The 25,763-nt window shown below is 41.2% G+C and overlaps 2 protein-coding genes across 3 annotated transcripts in view; one reads left to right on the forward strand and one right to left on the reverse strand.

The window, feature by feature from the left end:
• Positions 1–25,763, reverse strand: part of LOC148418945 (low-density lipoprotein receptor-related protein 1-like) — a 109,806-nt gene that overhangs the window by 27,612 nt on the left and 56,431 nt on the right. For both annotated transcript variants that reach the window (XM_088424297.1, XM_088424296.1), the window contains exons 16-41: positions 25,506–25,646; positions 25,194–25,319; positions 25,006–25,122; positions 24,423–24,503; positions 22,178–22,345; positions 20,028–20,210; positions 19,753–19,950; positions 18,458–18,703; positions 17,667–17,864; positions 16,053–16,257; positions 15,821–15,985; positions 15,487–15,731; positions 13,765–13,896; positions 12,819–13,046; positions 11,629–11,803; positions 10,639–10,733; positions 8,910–9,059; positions 8,219–8,359; positions 7,513–7,638; positions 7,295–7,426; positions 7,076–7,210; positions 6,473–6,602; positions 6,258–6,384; positions 6,024–6,175; positions 5,807–5,931; positions 4,616–4,990 (exon numbers count right to left, since the gene is read on the reverse strand). In XM_088424297.1, the coding sequence (XP_088280423.1) occupies positions 4,616–4,990; positions 5,807–5,931; positions 6,024–6,175; positions 6,258–6,384; positions 6,473–6,602; positions 7,076–7,210; positions 7,295–7,426; positions 7,513–7,638; positions 8,219–8,359; positions 8,910–9,059; positions 10,639–10,733; positions 11,629–11,803; positions 12,819–13,046; positions 13,765–13,896; positions 15,487–15,731; positions 15,821–15,985; positions 16,053–16,257; positions 17,667–17,864; positions 18,458–18,703; positions 19,753–19,950; positions 20,028–20,210; positions 22,178–22,345; positions 24,423–24,503; positions 25,006–25,122; positions 25,194–25,319; positions 25,506–25,646 (4,296 nt within the window). The remainder of the gene's footprint in view (positions 1–4,615; positions 4,991–5,806; positions 5,932–6,023; positions 6,176–6,257; positions 6,385–6,472; positions 6,603–7,075; positions 7,211–7,294; positions 7,427–7,512; positions 7,639–8,218; positions 8,360–8,909; positions 9,060–10,638; positions 10,734–11,628; positions 11,804–12,818; positions 13,047–13,764; positions 13,897–15,486; positions 15,732–15,820; positions 15,986–16,052; positions 16,258–17,666; positions 17,865–18,457; positions 18,704–19,752; positions 19,951–20,027; positions 20,211–22,177; positions 22,346–24,422; positions 24,504–25,005; positions 25,123–25,193; positions 25,320–25,505; positions 25,647–25,763) is intronic.
• Positions 2,607–4,322, forward strand: LOC148418946 (galanin receptor type 3-like). Its single transcript, XM_088424295.1, has one exon. It carries the CDS (start codon positions 2,838–2,840, stop codon positions 3,831–3,833), a length of 996 nt encoding a protein of 331 aa, XP_088280421.1. The 5' UTR covers positions 2,607–2,837; the 3' UTR covers positions 3,834–4,322.

A 25,763-nucleotide genomic window follows, 5' to 3' on the forward strand; every position in this document is an offset into this window, starting at 1 on the left:
ACACCAAACATGGAATGAGTAAGTTGAGGAAAAGGGCAAATAATCACAGGAGGTTAGCATTACAGTCAACGGCCCCACCTGCTGCAACAGATGGTAGAAAAAAGAAAACATTACAAAATATCCTATTCTTATATGAAAACAACAACCCTTAGAGCTATTCTCTCTAAAAGTGTGAAATTATGTTCACGGGAAAACAACTTTTCCTGTGTTGTCAACTGTTTTTAACCCAAACACATCTCTTTTTCTCCATGGCGTCACCTTTTTAAACCATGGGTTCCTCATTTTCTTAAAAAATACTAAACATTTTGTGTATGTAATTATGGATGTAGTGGCATAGCCAGAATTTTGTTTTATGGGGTGGGCAGGGTGCCACAACAGTACAGTATGGCCAGGGGTGGCATACACAGTCAGGGTTTCACGAAATAAAACAGTACAATTTATTTTAGGATAGAAATTTCAATGCAAATATAACGTTGATATATATAGTAAAAAAAAATAAAAAATTAAAAACTGACATATCATGAGGAATACTGCATGCATGTAAAAATGGCAGAAAAATAACACTTGGCCAAGGCCATCATGGCCCCAGCTAAGATGGAATGTCTACAAGCTTTGGAAACTAAAAAAAGAAAAAGCACAGTAAAACAAAACAGAATTGATAACGGTATGTCTGCGGTTATATTTGTGGAGACAGCATAGAGACCGCCAAATGTACTTGCCAGCAATGGGGTGGAGACATGACAGGGAATCATTGATATTGATAACAGGTTCGGCGTTCGTATCTGGCGCTGAGAAATCTGAGTCAGTCTTGCAAAATATGTCTTCTTCTCAGCACCACAGGTACACTTTTAATTGATATTATATAGCTTTTCTGTTTGCAGGCATTAATAGTACAAACTTATTGGGAGCTGCACACACCTCTCGCATCACTTTCTCAATTGTGACAGCAAAAACAATTTGCCATGTCGCTGTGAATGAGTTAAATCGCATTTTGGTCTCACTTCAGCTAACCCAGTATTGTGGATTAAAAAAAAAAAAAAAAAAAAAGATACCATATCTAAAAACAACACTGCGATTTCAGAATCAGCATATAAATCTAAAAAAAATCTTTTTTCCCCTCTATGCTATTAAATAGTTGGCATTTTCTTGCTAATTGCGTCATGCATTGTGTGGTTGTTATCCCACTGTATTTTTCTACTGCAAAAAAACAGATAAGATCAGGCAGAGATAATGGATGAGCAAAAGGAAGCATATCAGCTCCAGTAAAAGCAGCAGAGTGGAAGACAGAGGCAGCGTGACTCAATGCTTTTTTGCAACAACTTCCTCACCATAAAGGTCAAAACAACAGTTATGGTGTTAAATCATTTTTATTTTATTTTTTGCAATACCTCAACCATGAACAAACAAAAAGGCTAATTTTTCACCCGTCTTTAAAAATAATGTGCTTAATGTCACGTACTAGGCAAGAACTGCAAAAACAGACGGACATAAATGTCCTCTTTGTATTGTATCGCTGATTTGCAAACAGCAGCGTGTTAAACTGACCACAACAGACATCATGTTGCTAATTGACCCAAACTGTATCGATTAAAGCTGCCTTTGCAGGGGGCGAGTTTGACAGCTATCTCTTAACAGCTGCAGCCTGATTGCGACACTCACCACTGGGTGAGACACTTAACGCCAAGGCTCGATATCCGCTGTGATGCCTCGGACGTGAGTCAACGTTTGTCTCTGCTCGAGCCACTAGAGCCAAGTGAAGGCATTTTCACCTACTTGGAGCGGATCAATCGGCCTGCTGGTTTTCACTCTTAAATTATTGCTGTCCACTTAAGTTTATCTTCACATTGAACTAACTACACAATCCCCTTTTTAGGTAAAGGTGACACAATGGTTTTGAACTATTCGGTCTACTTTCACAATGTTTGAAGCAAAAGTGATTGCAGGTCAGTGTTTGTTATCAGCGGTCAATGATTAGCCAAGTTTCTGATAGCAAACAATATTTCACATAGTTTCTCGATATATTTAATGTATACACCTAAACACCAGAACAGAAGCGCAAAACAAATTTAAAATATCTGCCTTCAATGCAGTATTACTATTTATATTTAAAGTTTACCTCTTTAGATTGCAAAAATGGACTTAATAATGTGGCTGGTAAGGGAATATATTTCACAATTTTTTTTTGTATTCAGGTATGCATACGCAAATTTTGATTCAATTTGCTCATTTTATATCATTTTTCAATTTCACCTAAAGCCCTTAACAATTGCATCTTTTGGAGATTCGCCAGACACATCAGACTCTGGGAAAAAGCAAGGCCTCAGAGTGAACGCCCACAACGAGCAGGCCAGCCAATCACAGTCCTGCTCTGTGATAACCAGTCCAGAGTTCACCTGCCGACGACTCGCTCAATCCCGCCTTGCTGTAAAGCTATTCAACATTTCTTTTCCTCCTCTGCCATCGGCCGATTCCTCAAGAGGAGCCCACCTTAGAGGAACAGCTGAGGCTGATTATGGCTTGCAAAGGACCAGCCTGGCTAAGACGTCATGTGGAGCCACTTTGAGATGATGAGGAACAAAACAAATTGCTCAGAGCTCAAAGTGCTCAGTCTGAACTGACAAGCATGGCTTGACTTCTCTGGATTTTTTTAAAAATCTTTTTAACGACAACATGCTCACTGTGGCGTGTTTCGTCAATGATGGTTGAAAGAAATGTTTGGAATTTGTTATTTTCTTCCAGCTTAAATCACCCACAATATGGGCAATCACTTGTCTTATCTGCAATTTTTATGAGCACGTTGAGCATGACTGCAATGACAAGCAAATGAAGACATAAAAATGCTGCTGTGGAATTCTGCAGGAGTTGTGGATCTGCTAAAGAACAGCAGTGAAAATGGAGCCGGTAATGTGGAACATATCCTTGTCCCTGTATTTGATTTTCTCATCATGGTTTTAGGTGTTTGGGGACACACCACGGTGATGGTGATCCTATGTCGGAGGAGCAGGCGGAGGACGGCTCAGTCAGGAACAGGTACGGACATCCTCCTGCTGGCCCTGAGCATTGCGGATCTTCTTCTCCTCTTCACGCTTCCCTTCCATTCTGCCGCCATCGCCATGCAGCGGTGGCCTTTCGGGGACGCCCTGTGTCGTCTGGCGGGCTTTTTGGGATCGGCCTGTTCCTCGGCCAGTGCGTTCACACTATCCGCCCTGGCTGTTTCGCGCTACATGACTGTAGTGCACCCCGCCAGAACTTTCCGTTTCCTCTCACCGCGCCACGTTGCCATCACGGCTGCGCTTCTCTGGATCCCGGCCTGCTGCCTGGCGGCACCCCAGCTGGTGTTTCGTTTTGTGGGAAGCCCCCCCGATGACCCCGACGGCCTTGCTTGCTTCGCATTCCTCTACCACCGAGATCAGCTCATTTATGGATTGGTCCACTTCCTGGCGGCATTCTTGCTCCCCCTGGTCACCATCGCCATCGCATACGGTAATATCTTCTTGTTCCTGTGGAGGACTCGGAACGCTGTCCAGGCTCCGCAAGTCGAACGGTACCATAGCAAGGTAACCCAGACGTCGGGGATACTGGTGTTGGCGTTTGCCCTGTGCTGGCTGCCTTCCTACGGCCTGACCCTTGCCTTGTTATCCGACAAAAGCTCGGGGGCCACTGGCATTTCGCCACGTTACGGCTCCTTCAGTGTTTTTGCGCGCATCATGGCCATCCTGTCGACGGTGTTGAATCCCATCCTCTACGTGCTCATTTCTCAAAAGTTCAGACAAGATCTGCTGAGGCTATTTAAGAGGGAAGGGCAACCAGTCAGTGGGGGAGGGACTGCCTGATTGACAGTAATTACTCAGTGGCGGCACAAACACGGGGCCTTGCCACACTAATGGGAATTGTACGATTAATCATTTGTTAGACTATTTGCAAGAATCGGACAGCAATTAGTGAAGTGTCTTACTCCATTATCAGACTGTGGAAAACCTTGATTTTGTCATCAAATATGCACGGACACCCACAACGAATGTTGATATTAGAAGTGCAATGATTAATTAATTAATTGGCTACATTTACATGTGATCATATTCGAGTGAAGGTCGAGTTATGTCAAAATGTGTGTTTCGTAAACATTTGCCATATTTCTGACACAATAGCTAGACATAAATTTTGTTTCTAACATTTTCCTGTCGATGAAACACGTTATATTTATGCAAGTTACCACAATAATAAAGTAACTGTTTTTTTACTCGCTCCAAAAGTGAGCCTCTTTATTGCATGATTTCCACCCGGTTTGTTTCCCTTACAAAGTTGAACTCCATGTATTCCAATTAGGCTGCTTAGTAAGAAGCAACATAACGTAATCAAGATTTATGAAAAAAAACGAAAGCAAAAGTATAAAAAAAACCACAGCAACTGAACAATAATGTTTGTAGTTTCGGCAATATTACATTGAAATAATGTTCTGTATTTTAATAAAGGGATGATTTCCTGGCGTTACGGAAAAAGAACAGTAATACCATTTTTGCACTGTTAATTAGCAGGACCGCATAGAACATATTACTGGCAAAAGAGTTTTGACTTGACTTCCCCTTGAACAAAAACAAGAAGTAGGAATACTCACTGTCTACTACAGTCTTGCGGTCAGATCCATCATCGTTGATCTGCTGAATGTTGCCAAAGTGGATGTCGCTGAAGAAGACTCTGTTGGCTCCTTTCCCTCCTCCACCTCTGTAATCGAAGGTCAGCGCTATGACGTTCTTCATGTGCTCAATGTCCTCGAATGGTTTTATTGGCGCGTTGAGGTTGTTTTCATCCGATAGGTGGACGCTCTTTAGTATGGTGCGTTCCGAGTAGAGCAGGTAGCCGTCATAGTCGCGGCAGCTGCGTCCGTCTTCGGCCAACATGCCGTGAGCGCAGGCACAGGTACGCTGTCCGTTGCCACTGTACAGGCAAAGCTGCTGGCACCCGCCATTTTTGACTTTACACACGTTTGTACCTGCAGAGACATACAGTAAATAGTCAAAAATTGTAATTACTTTCTTACAGCCTTTTTATCAGGCAAGGTACACACTGCAGCCTGTAGTGACCTCATTCAATTTTTTTTGCCCCTATGCATCCTATATGGTCTTTTATTGACAGTGTGAATGACACATATCAGATATTTTATGATAACGGTATATAAAACAATGGCATTCAAACAAGATTAAATAGAGACAATGAGACAATGCTAATAACTTCACCATCTAATATAGCTAAAAAGGGAAGGAAATTGGCAGTGGAAACACCATAAGGCATATTTTGGATCTTCTATGTCCATCACTACAATATGACAAGAAAAAAAACATTCCAACCTTTGAAAAACTAAGCAGAAACAATTGCATCTCACTGGGAGCACTACTTAAAGTGAATAATCCTGCCACCACCACAAAAAAGGCTTTAAGTGTTCTTTTAATGCATAACAAATGTACACAAAATATAAGAGGTTTAATGAGGTGAAATTCACTTCAAAGCAAATATCTACAATTGAAAACATTCTAAAGCTAGTGTGGCAAACTGATGCGGTGACACAAAAGGCTTAAAAAAATGATCATGTTTTTGTTACTTGGGAGCTAAAATCATCAAGATTTTAAAAATACTTGTATGATATTAATTTAATAACGCTGGCTCTACAGTATAAGCTCTGATGTAACTTGTTTTATTCACATTTTCGTTTCATTGAATACTGAAATAATTCAAGTTGTCTGTGAACTTTCTATTCATGTCTTATTTTTATGCATGGATAATGAGTGATTGTTCAAAATAAGTGGTTTACCTTGCTGCCTGGCCCTGTTGAAGACCTTAATATCTTTGAGCTGCACCCCGATTCCAGTCCTCAGAGACACAGAGTCTGTGGCATTGTCTTTACTGCCTCTCTTTATGGATCCATTGGCGTGAGTTCTGCTTGACAATAGGCAAAGGGCAATAAAGAAAAGGGACTATGACTCACGATAATCCATATCCGAAGGGAGAAAAAAAGGATTGCGCCTAACCGATCACTCCAGTAGATGTAGCCCTCAAACACGGACACGGAGAACATGTCCATGTTGTTGTTTGCCAGAACCACTTCCCTGTTCTCTCCAGTCTCCAGATTGATGCGCTCAATTTTGTCCGTTCTGGCATCACACCAGTAGAGCATATTCTCCTGTAGGAGCACATTGCAAAAAGTCATGTTTTTCAAACCAAATAGGAATACAGAGTTGCAGCAGAGTGGTTTGTTTTCATACCTCATAGTCAATGGAGATACCATTGGGCCAGCTAATACTGACGTTTACCAGAACAGCTCTTTGCGTGCCGTCCAATCTGGAGCGCTCAATACGAGGGTACTGGCCCCACTCGGTCCAGAACAAGTAGCTGCGCGCACGCAAACACACACATGACTTGTCTTATAATCAACCATGAGAGGAATAACAACACGGAGTGAAGACAGCTGCCTTCTCACCCTTTCTCGGGGTGAACAGTGATGGCGCGCGGTTTGTCCAAGCCCTGGGAGATAACCACATAGCGGAAGGAACCATTTAACCGGGCCACCTCAATCACGTCAAAGCCTTGGTCTGTCCAGTAGATGTTTCCTGTAAGAAAACAGGAGCAAAAGTAATGATAGTCTACGAGTTAATCTCAGCAACACTGAACCTCTTATTCAAATTATTTTAATGATGTATGTAACATCTGCTACAGGTTTTGTTTTGTGAAACCTCTTAAACTGAAGATAAAAATCTACACTTTAATCATACTTTGTTTTCGAAAATCCACCTCTTAAACCCCCTATCCACTGAGTCGCCAGGGGTTGAGGGCTTCGAACACAATTGAAATTTAGACTGTGAATGAATAAATACATTGAGGCTGTCGGGTCAACCACATCTCTTTTGATCAGGTTGTTCTTTTTTTTTATGAAAGGATACCTGTCTTAACTATTCATTTACGTGCTATTTAAGTCTTGGTGGACTCTTGTTCTTCAGATTTTTCAGAAGGAATGTATGATAATTTTTGTAGCCATACCTTGGCTTTAAGCTTCCAACGTTTGTAAGATTGTCATTTGTCTCACCTGCTATCCAGTCCACAGCTATTCCCTCAACCCTGCCAATACCATTCGTGACGACATCTTCTCTCCACGTTTGATCTCGTTTGGCCCTGCTAATTGTACTCAGGCCCATGTCCACCCAGTAAATGGTATCATTGTCTGAGGGAAAAAAAAGGGACATTGAGTCATCTAAACCGTACAATATTTAAGACCATAATGAATGATTCATTATTATGGGATTACCAGCATGGAAATCAATGCCCACAGCCAGGGAAGTGCCCGACACTGGCACCAAAGCATCAGACTTGTCCGACGGGTCCAAAGGAATACCACGGATACCCTCATGCACAGAGTATAGGAGGAAGGAGCCAACACCTACGGCAAATACACACTCTTTAACAAGTTCTTGATCCCATTAACACACTCTTTAAAAGGGCATAATACAGCGTAATGTGCCCCACCCTCGCAAGACTGCTGGCCTCTGCGCAGGCTGTATCCTGCAGTGCACATACAAGCTCTGGTGGTCGGGGAGGTGGGGAGACACAGCTGGGAACAGTCACCATTGTTATTGCTGCAAAGATTGGTGCCTAGAAACAAAAAAAAGTATGAGTGCAAACACATAAAAACAGAAAAGTGAAGAGCTAAACAGATGTGCATTTGCTGAAATAAACAAGAGATGCGGGCCAGACAGTAAGACCTTAAATGGGTATCTTTTTTTTTCTTCTTTTTGACATCCATTTTTACCAAAACACACAGTTGAAAAGGAACCTAATTTTTGACACCTTATTCGGTTCATACAAGCACATCTAATAACATTCAATAAAAGCTACTGTAAGTAATCAAAAATCTGACTTCACGATGATAAAGACAAATTAATTTATCAATACCGTGCTTTGTTCATTAGTTTGATCATGTGTACTGAAAATGGTGCCAAAATATGCAATCACTGTTCTCTTACCAAGTAACCACCAAATACTGAATCAATTCAAATCAGGGTACTTTTGCCCAAAAAATACAAATGGAAAATGGAATTTGATCATAATGGTAAATGTTGTGCACTTTAGCTACACTATATATTGTCTAAAGTGCTTTACGAAGCTGTCATTTTATTAGTTGTGTTGCTAATATTTTCGCCTGTGTATGAATGACTGTAGTGGGCCTACACACCTTTCTGGACAGTTTCATTGTATATTTTCATGTGCATCATTGGAGATGTGCTGTTCCTCAGGACTTTCCAGTTGCCGCCGTCCTTCTTGTCACATGTTCCTATCTGGTCAGTTCCTTGGTCGGCCCACCATAATTTATCACCTGCAGGAACAAACACAGAATGATGACTGACAGAACAGGCATAGGCAACCATCGGCCTGGGGCCCCTGTGCAACCGTTTTGAGATGTTTGTGATGTTAACCGAACTTGAAGAAATGATCAATCAAGAGCAGAGTGATAACGCTAATATCCTGAGGGATAGCCACACTTTTATCGCATAAAAATAGTAACTCCTATTCATTTTTATAAAACTGTATTTTATTCATTTAACTGTCAGTTGCAAGAGTCATTTCAATAAATAGTTAAATACTTGGGAGCTGAATAACTGCTGTATTGCTTTTGTTCATTTTCTATTGAAATTAAAGCACATGTTTTCTAGACAACCCACATTTTTATTTCTTATGAGTTGGATTATCTAAACACATCATCCATCTGCTTCTGGACCGGCCCTTTTGTCAAATTTTAGAACTCTTTGTGGCCCTCATGTCAAAACGTTTATCCCCCCCTGGACTAGAACCCCACTTGACACAGCTATTGATTATTAATAATGATACACAAATAAATGACATTTGAAAAAAGAATAGATACTTACCCATAATGGCCAGAGAGGTGGCCTTGGTCAGCTTGCCCTTGACTCCTTCAAGTATTTCAAGCCCGGAACCATCCAGCTTACAGCGGTTGATGGTGCTGTTTCCTGAGCTGATCCAGTACAGCTGGTTGGTGTCAAAGTCAATAGAGAGCCCTGTAAAAGAAAAAAAAGAGCTCTGGGGTTGAGTTTATATCTAATTTAAATACTATTTCTCAAAAAAAAAAAAAAAAAAATAAAAGGCTATGGGCTGAAAATCGTAAATAGCAGGTGTTAAATTGTCTGTTCACACGAACAGATTGCATGTGTTATTTGCTATGTCGTATGTAAGACTGCGATTTTTTGTGAAAGGTGCCAAATAGCAAATGCTAAATTGTGTGTTCACTCACATTAACAGACCCCACTTAAAACTTGAAGCAACACAGATGAAAAATTGCCCTATTGGCTAAAATGACCCAGAATAAAGAAAATGAGTTGGAATGTCATTTTGTCAAGGGTGTTTTAGCATGACTCCTTCTTATGTTGGGCTCCAAGTCGGCCTTCAAATTATTGCGAAAGTTCAGCTCAGAAGCTTGTTGTTTTCCTCTCTCTCTCTTTCTAACACGACAATTTAACAAATCAGGCTGTTGTCTGCAACAAAAGCGCTCATGAAAAATCAAACAGAAAATGGCCGATGGGGTAAAAAGACAGCAACTAGCAGACCGCTGTGAGCAAACATACAACAAAACAAATGCAAAACAAACACCCGAAATTGAACAGCTGCAAAAAATTCCAATGTTGATTTTTCACCTCAAACACTCCCAAAGTGTTATTTTCCTTCATTGATGAATTTTTAAGCATTCCTTGCTTATTCTGCACATTTTCACCAGTCTCGCTCGTGCAGATGAAAACGGCTTGAAGTGCGCTTATGACGACAGGAGCAGGACAGAGCAATATGCAACTCCCAACACCTACCCGCACCGCAAGAGAAAATACATGTCGACCTTATCCACGACCTTTAGTTTTGTTTTGGTTCCAGAACTGAGGAGGAGAGATTTTGCACCGGGTTGGCCAAGTAAACAGCAACGTTTCATTTATTCGCTACAACGGTTTACTGAAGAAATACTGAAGTAGCCAATACGTGTTTTTGGAAGTACAGAGCTGGACAATTAGCCTCAGTAGTAAATAGTTCCCCCACAGGTGGAACGATTGTTATAAATACTGGGTTCCCATGGGGACTGATTTGATATACAGTATTATTCATTAAACCGCCTGTTTTTGCCCATGTATTCACGCGAGCCTCGTGAGGATGAGCGGTCAAGATGATGGATGGATTCATATTACGTGGCCCACCGGCATTGAGCTACGTCATGTAGGGGGCAAGGCAGCCACATGGTAAGAGAAGTAGTCTCTGCAAACAAGGCCGTGTACCTCCTGGTTAGAAATATCGGTAAAACTGAAAAAACGTATAAACTATGTGCCACATGTAATTCATTTGCACATATTATCCTATGGAAAGAATAAAATATGATGCTATAGGCACTTTAAATTCAATGACCACATAAAATACCCACCAAAATGTGAACAGGTCAAAAAATGTAGTAAATATATGAGTGGTGGATATAAAACGTGTGTTTCTTTGTTATCTACATACAAATATAATTTTCCATTGCAAATGTTTCAGTCTACATTCAGTATTGGTCTCATGAGGTTTTTGAACTGAACAAGGAGTAACTGAATAAATGCGCGCACTTACCAACAGGGCCTTTCTGGTTGGTGAATAGGACACTTTGGTTACTGCCATCTGTGTTGGCAATGCTGATGTTGTCCCCATCTGTCCAGTAGAGTTTCCTGAGGAAGTCATGCAGAGAGAATCATTCATGTAAACTATGGCAGCTAAAATGTTATTTAATCCAGATTGGCACCAAAATGAATGGGTTGGTGATTTGGTGGAAACCTGTGATGACTTGGCTTTGAAATCATGAATATGTCACAAACCACAGCTCTTAAAATTTGCCTGCCTGCGTTCGAACAATTAAGAATAACACATAAGATTCCGCATTCTACCACACCATTTATTTGATTGCTAAAACATCTTTGACACGCTACGCAACCCCTGGTGCCTGCATTCAGTGTGTTAGTGTCAGAAAGAACAAATGCGTCTAGCAGCATCTGGTGCTCATTTTCCCCCACGCCAACAATGCTTATGTCTGAAACATTCCTCCTTTTAAGCTTGCTGTTAAAGACAGGACAAGTCTCTGAAAAAAAGGAAGGAGTAGATGGAAGACAGAAGGCCACGACATTTACTGCAGAATCTTGACTTTCTAATCCACCTCAAAAAAAAAAAAAAAAAAAGGAAATAGAAAGGAGTAAAAAAAATCTTGCAGGACAAAACCTGATTGGATATAAATACAGATGGTCTCTGCTGTGCCGGTGAGAAGTGAGGCCTGGCAGGTTTGGTTTGGGGACCTCAGCAGGGGATTAGGTTTCAACACTAAGGAAAACAGACATTTGCTCAACACCAAAAGAGACGAAGGATGGAGGACAAACAAGGAATTCAAAAATAGGGATAGACAGACTGTAAATAATTTTAGAGACCAGTGGAGTGCAAATTTGGAGCAAGAATGGAGCGAGACAAGAAGAAAGCACGCAAAGGTTAAAGGTGATAAATGTGGGGTTTCAAAGAGACATTTGAAAAGGTTCTGCTTTGACAAAGTGTGACAGCTCCATAGCATGTGTGACTAACCCTAAAATGGGATGAAGCACCAGGCAGTGAGGTTTGTCCAAACCCTGGATGACGGCGTTTTTGAATGAGCCATCCAGTCTGGCAACATTAATCTGTTTCTTATTGGCATCATAACTGGTCCAGAACAGATTCCTGGACACCCAGTCCACTGCAAGGCCATGAGCATTGGGAAGATCTAAAGATGGATAAACGCACAGGGGCAAAATATAAGAATCTGTCCTTTTATTTTCTATGGATAAAATATACAGTCATACCTTGACTTACAAGTTTAATTTGTTTAACGTACTGAGTTATATTTTATTTGTATAGTACAGTGCAGTGCAGTTACTTAACTGCACATTACCAGTAGAGTAGTAGTAGAGTAAACATCATTAGGTAATTGAACATAGTCTTCCACCACTAGTTATAATTATTGTGATTCATACCGGGTGGTCTTGATAAAGGGAGGATGGAAACAGTTAGTGTTGCTCATTGGTCCGTTTCATTGGTTATTTTTTGCCAATTATTTTGTGGATTAATCAGATTGTGAAAGAAAAAAAAATGAGGCAGAAACACGTTTGATTTGGTTGCTGGTTTGTTCGATAACAGGTCAGAAAATTGGCAAAATTGTGCAGCATTGTTTTCCAAAGTAAAAGTCGTAGTGAACCAAAGAAATCAGAGAATATTTCATGTAGAAACGCTGAAATTCTAAACATCAAAATCGATTAATTTGGTAATTGGACAATTCATCAAATAATCGTTGCACTTCTATTGTGTATCTGAGTAATATTTTGCTGTAAAATGAACTGACCCACTGTTCCTGCCCCTTACGAACCAAGTTTTAATAAAGAAGTCAAATAAACTGTTCTAATAACGTGTTTTCTGTGTTTATTGCTGTATTTGTATTGGATATGTGGCTTTAAGGGGCATGGCCTAATGATGGCAAGCTCAACTACTTGCAAGTACATAGTGGCCCACATACGCTCATTTGTTTTTCATCTGAAAAACAGTGCCTCTAAAACTCTCACGATTTCAACTTTTCTCAATACCAAGCAAAATATGGGGGAGAAAAAAAAGGGCACTTGTCAGTCAAGATAGCATTGCTCTCACTTGTTAGGACAATCTGAAATTGGGACATAATGGAGATACTGTTTAATGTGTTATGATCTTAATCTTCTGTAGTTTTACGCAAGCGTTAACTTGAGTCATACCAGCAGAGATCACAGTTTCAACCCCGGTGCCATTAATGAATGCTCTCTTGATGGTCTGAGTGCGGACGTCCGACCAGTAGATGCGATGCTCCAGAGCGTCGTAGTCCACCACGGTCACATTGTCGATATCGGGCACGGTGAAGGAGATGATGTAGTTGTAGTAGGGGTTGTCTATATCCACTCCTCGGATCTCAATTTGCCGAGCGTACAGCAGGAACTGACGATACTCTGTAGGAGGGGGAAGCATTATGATGTTTTCCTCATTTGTAAACCGTAACTAGATGATTACAGCCACTTGAAGAAACAGTTCATGTTCCTGCAGCTTTTGCATCAATTACGTTTGGCTGGCCGACTCGATTGCACGCCGCACATATACAATGAGCACCTATCCATTACAGTTGCAACAGTCTTGCCAGTGCTATTATCACTTAACTGGCGCAGTAGCCGGCAAATGATAGACAGGGAAGGAGGAAGTGTGAAGAAGAGAAGGGGGGGAATAATAACAGTGTCAAGCTGGATCAGCCCAGCCAGGCGAGGTACGGGGTGTGGAGGGTTGCGGCGGATGCCTGCATCAGACAAGAACGGGCCTCTCCATTCCATTACCCCTGAAGAGAATAGCAAACCCTGCCCTGAATGCTAATCTCATACGCTGACTACACACACAGTCACTTCAATGGACACCAAAGCCCTCATAATAAAGCCACCTCAAAGTGCGGGGAAAAAAGAAAAAAAAAAAGTCTTCTTCAATGCCATACTCCTTCTCTCTCCCACACACTTACATATATATACTGTTTACATAAACAAAAATAAACTATTCAGCAAGGACGGGGATTACATTCTGCTTTCAACAAGCAAGCGAGAAGGAATTACTTGCAAGCTTCGAGGGAGTGAGACGAGTTTGTCTTCCGCTGCGTGCGTGTATATGTGTGTGTGTGTTCAGGCTTACCATAACAAGTACGCTTGTCAGGCCCGAGCTTCATGAGGTGGGGGCACCCACAGGAGAATGTCTGATTGTAGTTGATGAGGCATAGATGAGTGCAGGGCTTCTTTCCATCTTTAGCTGCACATGGGTTAGGCGCTGTAGGAAAAAAATTGCCACTTTCATCATTCGCTAATTTAAGGCTACAGTATGCATGGTAAATAGCCACTAATTTTATCATTAATGCTCCCTAGGGGACCTCATGCTCCAAGATAGAAGTCTCCAGTCTTAGGGAGGAATTGTACTCTAACCATCACAGCGTGCATGACATCACCCACGTTTGCTGCAAGGCTGAGCTTGTAAACAAACAACTGCACTCTTCCAACTGAGTTATTACAGTACAAGTGAAAAAAATTGCTGTGCGTCAAGCCAATCGCAGCAACAATTATTCATACTCTGGATGATCGTAACCCATGCTCGAAAACAGTGAGAAGGCCAACTTCAAAACAAAATTTAATTTACCAAATTCTACATGGACATGAATGCTTAAGCATGCTTTTATTTTGGAGTTGTTCCTAGCAGTCTGTTGTGACGTACTAGCTTGACTAGTCTTTCCTCTGTAACTGCTTATCCTGATATCAACAATAGCCTACCGTTAATCTGAAATAATGTTAAATTGCCATTTCAGGATGCAAACAAACGACTTTAGTGACTGTGACCTTGATATGCGACACCTTTTGCCAGTGTTTACTGGTGGCTCGGGCTCACTTATAGCTGTGCCTGGTATAAATTAGCCACTATTTAGCTAGCACAGCTCCATGTAGGCTGGCGTGATGAACATTAGTGGCTCTGCACATTTTAATGTTGACAGGCTGACACAGTTGCCGATCCTGGTGATTACATTTTAATCAACCATGCTGACTCATATGTGGTATTTCAGATGGAATATTTGTCTCACAGACCAACATTTATGGGGAGAGATTTGGGGGACAAAGAGGAAAGTAGTGTGCTTCTTAGCGCATTTTAAAATGAGGATAGGATGGATGAATTTAAAAGCTTACGATAAGCAAAAAGACCAAAAAAAAAAGTACTAGGTGCAGCTGTTGTGAACTGTGAGGTGCCTGAGTTTAAAGCAAGGGATTTTAATTAAAAATGAAAACTGTTCTACAGGTTGATAAGGCTGTGTTAGCGTGCTGGCTGTCTGGTTTTAGTACACTATGACTACTTTATGTTCTCAAAGTAAATATGACGGCTTGGTAAAGCGCTTTAGACAACATAGTGCACCATGTTCACCATCATAATCAAATAGGATTTATTATTTATTGGACTATTAGGCAAAAGTACTCTATTCTGCATGGATACTGGGGTGGGTGGTTAAATGCTAAGCGAACAGCAATTGTTGTCACTTCCTATATTTTATTTAGCAGCCCTAAAAGATAGCTTGTGTCACAGTTTTATTTCTAGCTTGTCCATCGGAGGATTGTCAGTAAGGACATACTACCCCTGTCACTGCATTAAAAGCATCAAATTAGATTTGCTGGTCTCTGCAGTTACCCCAGTTAAAATCTCAAATTAAATTCCTTCATGTAGTCCCAGGGGTACAAGTATCCCCATTTGAAAACCGCTGGTCTCGTGGATAACTGTTTTGTGATTTTAGTTTCTACAAGGTCGCTCGAATCAGTCAAAAGACCAAAACCAAATGTCCACTGCAGTGGTCTCATACTACATCTAAGTGTTCTTTATTCTCACCCTCAGGCTGTCTGGACGGATGGTAGACCTGAAGGTCAAAAGGTTGCGTGTTGGTTCTCTGGACAACAGTGACGTTGCTTCCAGTCCACTTATTGGCCTTGGCTAGCGTGTTAGTCCTCCAGTCCGTCCAGTAAACCTCACCGCCATACATGGTGACAGCGAAGGGATGGGACAAATACTCGTGGCCCCTCAGGACTTCGATCAGTCCAGAGCCGTCGTATTTGGCAGAATAAATGGCATCGGATCTACGATGAAAAAAGCAGTTTAATTGGATTTCCAACTTAATCCATGGAATACTCGAATATTTGCACAGGAAATGTCTGCCGTGTTTGACCTGGCATCAATCCAGAGGATGCGGCGCTCGAGATAATCAACAGTGAGTCCGTTTGGCCAGCCTCCATTGCCCGTTTCCTTGTGGATAGTCTTTCTGCCTTCGCCACTCATGGATGCCGCTTCAATCCTTGGTAAACTGGCGTCCCAGTCAGTCCAGAAGAGGATCCTGAGAAGAATTTATGTTTAAGGAAGTGCACGTCTAAGCAGCAGTTGATGTGCTACGAATGTGTTACCCGTCACGCGGATCCAAGGCGATAGCTCGTGGGTGCTCCACCTCTCCAGCCAGCAGTGTTGTCCTCATGGTACCATCCAGCTTGGCCACCTCGATTTGGTCCAGATTGCTTTCCACCCAGTAAATATTTCCTGCTATCCAGTCAACTGCCAGGCCCTCGGGGGTGGCCAGCCCATATTGGATTACCACGTCAAAGCTGGTTAAAGCTTCACGGGCACAGAACAAGAAAAACATAAGTCTACACCTTGTTTGGCCATCCTATTTAGTGTACCTAATATTGCATAACGTTGCAATTAGGAACTTCTTTTCTTTAACCATTTGCATAATGTTTTAACTCTCATAGATCATGGCATGCCCCAAAGCAGTCATTTACTTTTGCTTCGGGCTTTCAAGTTATGTAAATGTATCCACTGAGTTTAATTCAGAGCTAACATTGCACTGCATTAACTCTAATATTAGGCCTTAAATATTTGAAAGGAAGCATAATCAGTCATTTTAATAACTTGACTGTACATGGTCAGCTGTAGCGGTTGGTAAAAACGTATACAGCACATTAGGAATTGGCTTCAAAGCAAGGGGAACATCTAGTGAACTGACAAGCTAAGCCTTTTTTAAAATGCACTCAGTTTGTGTTCACAGGAGCCACCGGGATGAGATAAGATATCATGCTATGCATACTGAGTTGTTTTTAATGGGTATGGTGCACTCATTTCTGCAGCAAAATCTAATCCACTTCTAGAAATTGACAACTGCTGGTGGTTTACATTATAAAGACATTACAGCAAAATACCGAAATCCACAAAAATGTTAATATTAGTAAACAGTTATGTGGCCATTGTCAATAGCTCGTTTATTTTTATATATATCTTGTATTTTTATATATATCAGTTATTATTTCAGTTATGTATTTGAGTGAAAATCCAACCAGAGGTTGTCAGGAGAAAGGTCAGAGAAAATTCGAAAACACTAGTTTTGTGTGACATCAACACACAAAAAGCTACACTTCTACACACCTTTCAAGTCTAATCCAATCTGAAGAAAAAAAAAAAAAAATCAAATATTGCTTTTTCCATGATACCATGGAAAATTATGAAACACAATTACATAATAAATGATTATTTGTCTCTATCTATGTAGAATGAGATAAAAGAGATTTATTGTAGAGGCTTGACTGACTTATGTTTTCAACACAAATTTATTTTACTTTATCATAACGTTTCAGTAATAATTGAATTAGGTAGAAAATGTGATTGCTGATGCTTACACTGCATTATCGATATTACTCTTGTGATTATTCTAATTAATTATTTTCTTTAGGTGGAGTTTTTGATAACAGGTTTTCATCTCTCTATACATGATGTGTTTCTTGCTTTTTTTAATTTTTAAGAATGTATAAATCAACAAAACAAAACAAAAACAGTAACTTAACAAGGAAAGTCTATGACAATGTACACGAGGTCAGTGATAACCTTTCATTGTCTTATATGCATTACTTTCTGAATAAAAACACTAGAAATTTGAAGATCTATTATTCCGCTGCTTTTTGCCACGGCATCGCTTCAGACTCAATCATATCAAAGACGAAACTTCAATTTCAAGACAGCAAAAATCTCACCCCCATTCTCAGATAGCTTCCCACGATAGATCTTATCCTCGACAACGTCGGTCCAATAGAGGGCACTCTGGCTGAGATGGAAATCCAAAGCGATTGTGTTCCTTAGACCGGGCACCAGCACGCTGAACTCTCCCTTATTGAGATCAATGCGGCGTATCTCGTGGCGATTTGAGAAAATGATAAAGGGTTTAAAAGGATCTGTGGAAATGGAGTATAAAAGTCACAGGGCACATTTTTAAAGGACACAGTCGACCAGATGGCAAAACGATTAAGTCTCAGCAGGGCTACTTTTCAGCGTGACTTCCTAAAAAGCAGCCCCGCACCTACGGGCGAACTGTCCGTTGGAAGAAAAATGCTCAAATCCTGGCTGGTTGTACCACAGCATAAATAAACAAGGGTGTTTGTGTCTGGCAGGCAGTTAGACAAGCAACAGGATGAATGAAAAGTCTGGCAGTGAATCGCAGGATTGTTCATCATGAGAAATGTGTTTGAAGGCGACTACACTTTAACGAGATAATCGAATTTAAAGCTGATTCAAAGTGATAAGACACAAAAGCATCTTCACTCATTTTCAGTGCTTAATAGTACGTATTTGTGGTTCTTTGTATCTTACCCTTGTCTCAAGTGGGCTTGTGTAACTCAGTATTCATTTTTAACGTCATTTTTAGCTAGGCTTGAAAAGAGCTACTTCAACGTCTTTCATTCCTTCCAGTTCTGCGTCATTCATCAAGCGAATGTTCAACTGCTCTTCTTTAACATTCCAGGAACGTTTTAAGCTTAGTTTTTCTTACCGGTGCTCTTGCAGTTCTCCATATCGGGCTCTAGTTCCCATCCGTCGTAGCAAGAACATTTCACACTGAACTTGTCCTGTAGGCAGCGCTGACTGCACTTGAGGTGTTTGGCACAAAAGCTCTGAATCTGACAGGTCTTGTTGTCTGAACGCAGCTCCATGCCCAGTGGGCAAGAGCAAATCACACCCTCACCAGGGGCCACGCTGCAATTATGGCTGCAGTGGCCGTTGTCCAGGGAACACAGGTCTAAGGAAAAAAAAAACAAAGAGGAAAAAATAAGAAAAAAGGGACAATAGGGCAAGAAAATTAGTTCCATTCAAGCCACTTTATGTTTCAACCAACCGTACAACTTATTAAAGTTGTGCACACTCAAAAAACTTTGTAATCAGAAATTAATGACATGGCAGAAGAACACTTAAAAGAGATCATAAAGACATCGTTGCCGTTCCTACTGATCACATTTTAACAAAGCATGCTGATTCAAACGTGCCGTTTCAGCCCACAAATTTGTCTTTTAGACCAAAGATGGAAAGGGATCTAGTTGAAATTATTTCTAGAGAGCAAAGCGTGTTGATTATAAAAAAAAAAAAAAAAGTTCAAGTTGGTCATTCATAATTAAATTGAAAAGTCTTCGGTCCACTGCATTTCTGTGTAGGACGGCTCAGTGGAAGAGTGGTTAGCACGTCCGCCTCACAGTTCAAAGTCCCGAGTTAAATTCCAGCTGCCTCCGGCTTCCTGTGTGGAGTTTACATGTTCTCCCCAAGCCCGCGTGGGTTCTTTCTGGGCTTCCTCTCACATTCCAAAAACATGCAGGGCAGGTGTATTGGACAATATATATTTTCTTTAGGTCTGATTTGGTGTGGGAATGCTTGTTTGTTTCTGTGAGCTCCAGCAATTGGCTAGCAACCAGTTCAGGGTGTCCCCCGCTTACTGCCTGTAGACAGCTGGGATAGGCACCCGCAAGCCAGTGACCCTGGTGAAGATAAGCAGCTCTAGAGAATGGATGGATGGATGTTTCTGAGTACAACAGTTTTTCACTAAGAAAGTAAACCCAAAAATACTGGATAGCTACAGCCCTAAATATATTCAAGAAGGACATTGAGAAAAATTTCAAATCAAATCACAATCACATTTTTGAATGGGGAGAAAAAAAAACCTCACAATTATATTTTTTTCCATATTTGTTTACCCCTATTCGAAAATGTGCCCCTTTTGGGGTACAAAGATGCTGTATTGCACTTGTTGTTTTCATGTTTTCGGCACCATAACAAATCCTTCATTCTGTTGGTGCTTACCACAGAGCTTCTCATCAGAGCCATCTGGACAGTGTTCTGTGCCGTCACAAAGTTTTTCTGCAGGCAGGCAGATGGTGGAGTCATTGGCGCACACGTGGTGTGACAGTTTACACACCAGCGCCTCGCAGTTTTCCTCGTCCGAATTGTCCTCACAGTCGCTGTCTCCGTCGCACATCCAGGCTTTGCTGATGCACCGCGCTACAAAGAGATGACAGTGTCACTGGTGGAGCAAATCATGCCTGGCAAATCATCTGAAGTAACTTCAGACTCCTCACCAGAGTCCCTGCAGCCGAACTTGACTGCCGGGTCGCACATGTGCGTGACACCCTCGCAGTTCTTCTCGTCGCTAAGGTCCATGCAGTCGGTATCCCCGTCGCAGCGCCAACGCAGGGGAATGCACAGGCCGTCCATGCGACACTGGAACTCATCCGTGTGGCAGCCGCCAGGTGGACGGGTGGCTGCAGAGAAAAGGAGACGCGTGAACGGCGGTAACGCTCATCTCACATCTTCATCTCATTCCGACCAAGAGCCTGCAGCTCAGACAAGGTGTTTTTTAAATCCAACACCAGACGGCCCTTGTTTCATCATTAAAAGAATTGGACAATGGCGTATTTTGTTTATATGTGTTTATATCTCTGCATAATAAAAGTGATAAAGCGGCATGTTTATATAACACTGATTTTCTCAAGAAGCCAATTGGTCGTCAGCAGCGGGATACATTTTCCATCTGGGACTGTTCAAATCCAAGGTTATGCGTGCTACTTCCTATCGTGTAAATACGTACAAACTCTGGCAAGCACCGAACAAGAATCAGAGTGGAAAAAAAAAAAACCCACTGGGATAGCAACCACCCCCTCACAACGGCACAATAATTCCAAACAAGCACAGGCGTACAATAATAACCAATTATGCTTGTCAGTATTAAAAACTCCAAAGAACACATTCCATCTGTAGTATGTGATGCACACTTGAGGCATATCATGTTAAAATGGCAAGCGGTTATGAGGAAGACTCCATTGCCATTCATGGCTGGCTGCCATGATGAATGCTGCTCTAAAGTGCAGCCATCGCCCAAGGCTACAGTTTTGACTGTTATAAATTAAAAAAAAAAAAAAAATGACACTGAGTGCAGGAAGCAAACACTTAATTTAGACATTCCTTGATGCATCTACTTTGTTCAGAATCAGACTGTATTTTATTTATTAGGAACAGTGATTTAGATTAGCTTATTTTAATGAAATACCACTAATCTAAACTATAAAACGGACATAAAAATGTTAGAATTTTATGAAACCACGGTACTGTACTGTACTAAAAACGCCTTGTAACAAAAAAGGAAAGTTTGAAACAATTTTTCTGAGTATAAACTGAAAAATTGTGTACAGTATTCATGACTTGCTAATACTAATAACAGTATGTGACAGCCAAGAGGGAAATTTTAATTATTTTGTAACAATTTGGTTACCACACATTTGTGGTTTTCACAGTCATTTTGCCTTGGAGCAGCGGTTCTCAAATAGCGGTACAGGAACCCCCGGGGGCACATTAAGACATTTCAAGGTGTAAGTGCTGGTATCAGCAAACCTTATTGATTTTTTTTTTCTTTTAATGTTGTGACATGAAAAGTCCATTTTTCTTTTCAAATTAAGAGCAAATTAATTGGAACACAAAGGACAATTGTGTTAGTGTGACTCTTTTGCAAAATGTTGTAAGTACTGTAATTGCAACTTTCAGACAGCCCAGAAATAAAACTAATTATCTTAAACAATTTATCTTCTGTAGTTGCTAAATACGCATAGAAATAGCACTACAAACAAAGGTTTAAAATTTGACTTTAAAAAAAAAAAAATTAAACCACATTTGAATGCTATTTGCTCATCAAAATTTCCCCCCAAAGTGGTGCTTTCATTATTCATACATCTCTGGCATTACTGCTTATTGTTGCACTTCTCAGTGCCAACGGTAGAAACACTTTTTGCTGGTCGAATGAAAATTCTTCTATGAAGGGGTACATCATTGAAAAAAGATTGAGAATCACTTCCTTAGAGAACCCATATGATTATGAAAAGAGCAAAGGTAAACCATAACCAAGTGTCATAACAATAATGAGTTTGACAGCGCTGCTTAAGCGCGGATGAGATAAAGAAGTCTGATTGGACTATATTTCACAAGCAATATGGAGACTGAGAAGTAATGATAGCCCATCTACGCCAAACAAGATTCACTTTTTGTTTTGATTAGCAATTCATCTGAAGCCTATAAGCCTTCAAATGAAGAAAGGATAATGCCGAATAAAGCCTTGGTAAATTGGATAGCAACGTGCGGTAATCTCATTGCGCAATTCATCATCCCATTAGCCTTCTTTCTGGCCATCAGTAGTGTCCATCCCCAAGGGTCTCCCCTTTACACAGTTTGAGCTGCTGACCCTGATTTGTGCAGTTTGCGTGAGTTTCGTCGCTGTAGTCCCCGCAGTCATTATCCCCGTCACAGGTCCAATAATCGGGGATGCATCGGCCGCTGTTGCACTTGAACTGAGCACTGGAGCAGGAGTGACTGCAGCCCGCCTCGTCACTGTTGTCCCCGCAGTCGTTATCTGAAAGGAACATTCGATGTCACAAAACTTACAACCATAAGCGTCGTCCACCACCTGTTGTGCAATCCTTCGAAGGGGAGGGGTTTGACTATTTTAAACGTTTGTCATCCTGAGACCCAGCCTATGTGTTTTGTTGCGATTTCTATTTTGTCCCCGCACAGCTAAGCGCATCTCATTCAATCACATGAGACATCATCGGAAATGCCAGGATGTTTTCTACTAAGCGCGCGAAATGAAAATGTTTAACCAAGCCTGAAAACCGAAAATAAAAAAAAAAAAACGCTTAGGCAAAGGCCGAAACACGGAAAGGGGGAAAAAAAACGTTCTTTGTATGCCATCTCGCGACAGCCAATCAACAATTGGACTATAACGTGAATGAATGATGAAAATGAAATAATGCTGCCTAGTATATTACTGTGTTTTAACACTTGTTTAAAGGGGACAAATATTAATATGCTCCACGATTTTGCAATAAATGTTATAATAATTACATAAGACAAGGGCCGACAGAAGCCTAGTTTATTCATTTAGGGACTGTAAACAAAAATGATTAGATGGACCATATTGTAATTAAGATAAAATATCAGTCTTTTCATGCCATATTCTCATTTAACGTTTTTATGTATTGATAGGAAGCCCACTTTGTTTAAACAGTCACTTTTTAAAGTTTAATGCATTTACATGCTTTTTTCTGTCTGAATTAGGAGTGACCAACGGCGTTTAAATGCACCAAATAGTTAGCAGCTAGCGCTAACACTGGAGACTTGTGTCATATATAATGGCAGCGTACTGGCAGTTTCTGGCAGTAAATGGCAGTTTCTTCGCATCCTAAATCAGCGATTGAACATTTTTTTTTTTTTTAATGCCGGTGAGGTGATGACTTGGTGATGCATAAACAATAAAAGTTGAGTCATGAAGACTCAAACTAGCCAGAATCAAACTAGCCACTCTGCCTTCCAGAAGGCCAACTTCAAAATTAAAGCATACTGCAGCTATTGTATTGTCAAGCATGTTTTATTTGATGTGTTTATTTTGAAATTAGAGTTTATGACACGCCATTGACGTGTGATGTCTTTCATCTTCCTTTTTAGGGCTGTTTTTGACTCGCCCGTAGTCTCATGAAAGAAGTGGAAGCTCGGCATGGATCTCTTTCCTTGACCCGCTGAAATCCAGACACATTTCTTGACAGTGTCATCACATGATATTTTGGACATTGTTTTGGGTTTTATTGTAGAAACAAATGCCCACTAACGTGGACACACACAGGGATCTCAGGAGGATATAATGTTCAATTGTTTTTGTTTGTTTGTTTAATATTTTTGGGAAGGTGCAAGAAACACACACACAGCAAACAGATGGTGTTGAACAAAATATGAATGATGAGTTTTAATAATGACAGAAACTGCATAGATCAGACCATGCACCATGAGGGAATGTACCCAGCGTTGGTACATTGAGCTTGGCAGCAGAGCACGATAAGCAGTTTAGACCCCATACAAACCTGTCCTTTATAACGTTTATCATGACAGAATCTAACTTGATAGGCGTGAGGGAGAAGAAAATTAATTATGCCGAGGCGCTCCTTTTTATCGTCTGACCTGTCGTTCTAAAATATCCAATTAGATTTTCGCTATCTTTTCTTGACTCGATAATAGGTTTGCAATTTGCTCAATCTAATTTAGCTCGGAACCTTTGCGCAGCAGTAGCAGCGATATTGGCATCAGCGTGTGGCCATGTTTTTAGAGCCAAGCAGCCTTTTAAGTGTTTGTTAGCCTGCCGGGCTAATCTACGAGCTGGGCAAGCGTCTTGGCTGCTGCGGTGCATGTTGATCTATGCACTAACCGGCCAAGTTTGGACAATGCAATTCATCAGAGCCGTCACCACAATCCTTTTCTGAAAGACAGAACCAACGGAAGACACCAGAATGGGCGAAAAGCACAGAACTAGAAAACCAACAGATAGGAAAGAAAACACACATTTGTATCGTGACACAAAGGAGGACACGTGGGGATAAGACTAGTGCTCAAACATGGAAATGTCGGACAGGCGGACGGAAAAATCTGGAAATGACACTCACCGTTATCACAGCGCCAATTTATGTTGATGCAACGGCCATTGTTGCAGGTAAACTGGGTGAGGGGGAAGCACGTCGGGTAGGCTGTGGATACAAAAAGAAATAATCGCATTTTAGAAACAAACTATTCATACAATTCCTGTCATGTCACAGAAGCTGCTTTGTTCCTTTGCCAAAGTGCTTCAATTGAGGCCCACCTGTTCCAAAGTCATTTTCCCAAAGTGTCTGTGGCTTGTCAATACTCGAAAAGACCATCATTTCTAGTTATTTCCGTGAACATTGTGAATTTTCACTTTAACAAAAGGGTACCAACAATTTTGTTCACGTGTATTCTTTCACCTGTGCCTTTTAGGAAGTACAGTACTTGTTTAAGTAGGACGATTCCCTGTGTGACACATATATTACATACTCGTAATTCAGGAATGGAAATCAATCTTTCACATGATGAGTGAAACATCATAAGATGAGTGAAAATGCTAAACATACTAGTCACTCTTGAGGTTTCTTTTTTCGATAACGCTCGGCACTCAAAGAGTTAAAAGGGCAGCTTAGGCGGGCAGTAAGGAAGGGGGTAATGTTGACCCACCGCAAGAGGCAGGCTCATCTGAACGATCTCCACAGTCGTCATCCAAGTCGCACGTCCAGGAGATGGGGATGCAGCGCCCGCTGGCACACGAGTACTGATTGGGAGGGCATGTGCGAGCTGAAAGGCCACACATGATCACAACAGGAACCGCACAGAAGATGGTTAAGGTGTCTTATTCGTCTGAATACCAGAACAGGTGGTGTTGGATTCATCCTCGTCGTTGCCGCAGTCGTTGTCGCCGTCACACAACCAGCGCACGGGAATGCAGCGATTGTTCTGGCACTTAAACCTGTCAAGGGGGCAAGTGTGCTGGTCTGGATAAGAAGAAAAAAAATGGTGAGAGGCAGGCTGGAGAGATATGCAAATGAGTGTAAAAGACACACACAATGTAGACAGAAAGACTTCATAAGAAGGTCCACACTCATTTAGATCAATTATAATTTGAGGCAACAGCAAAAGATGGTTGACAGTATCTGTGCATGCGGTGGACGCTAACTCACGGCACAGCTCGGGAGCCTCGTCGCTGTTGTCCAGGCAGTCGTTGTCGCCGTCGCACTTCCAGCGCTCCTGGATGCAGCGATTATTCTTACAGGCGAACTCTGCGGCCTGACACTGAGGAGGCGGCACGTAAGATGGGTTGGCTACGGATGACAAAAAAGGGGATGAATTAACAAAATGTAGAGAAAACCAACGAAAAGGTTTCAAATATTGAATATTTTTAGCTGAATTTTTTCTATTCATTAATGGAGTAATTGGAC

The sequence above is a fragment of the Hippichthys cyanospilos genome, chromosome 9 (genome assembly GCF_059441005.1).
Source record: "Hippichthys cyanospilos isolate Australia breed blue-spotted pipefish chromosome 9, RoL_Hcya_1.0, whole genome shotgun sequence".
Classification (NCBI taxonomy): Eukaryota; Metazoa; Chordata; class Actinopteri; order Syngnathiformes; family Syngnathidae; genus Hippichthys; species Hippichthys cyanospilos.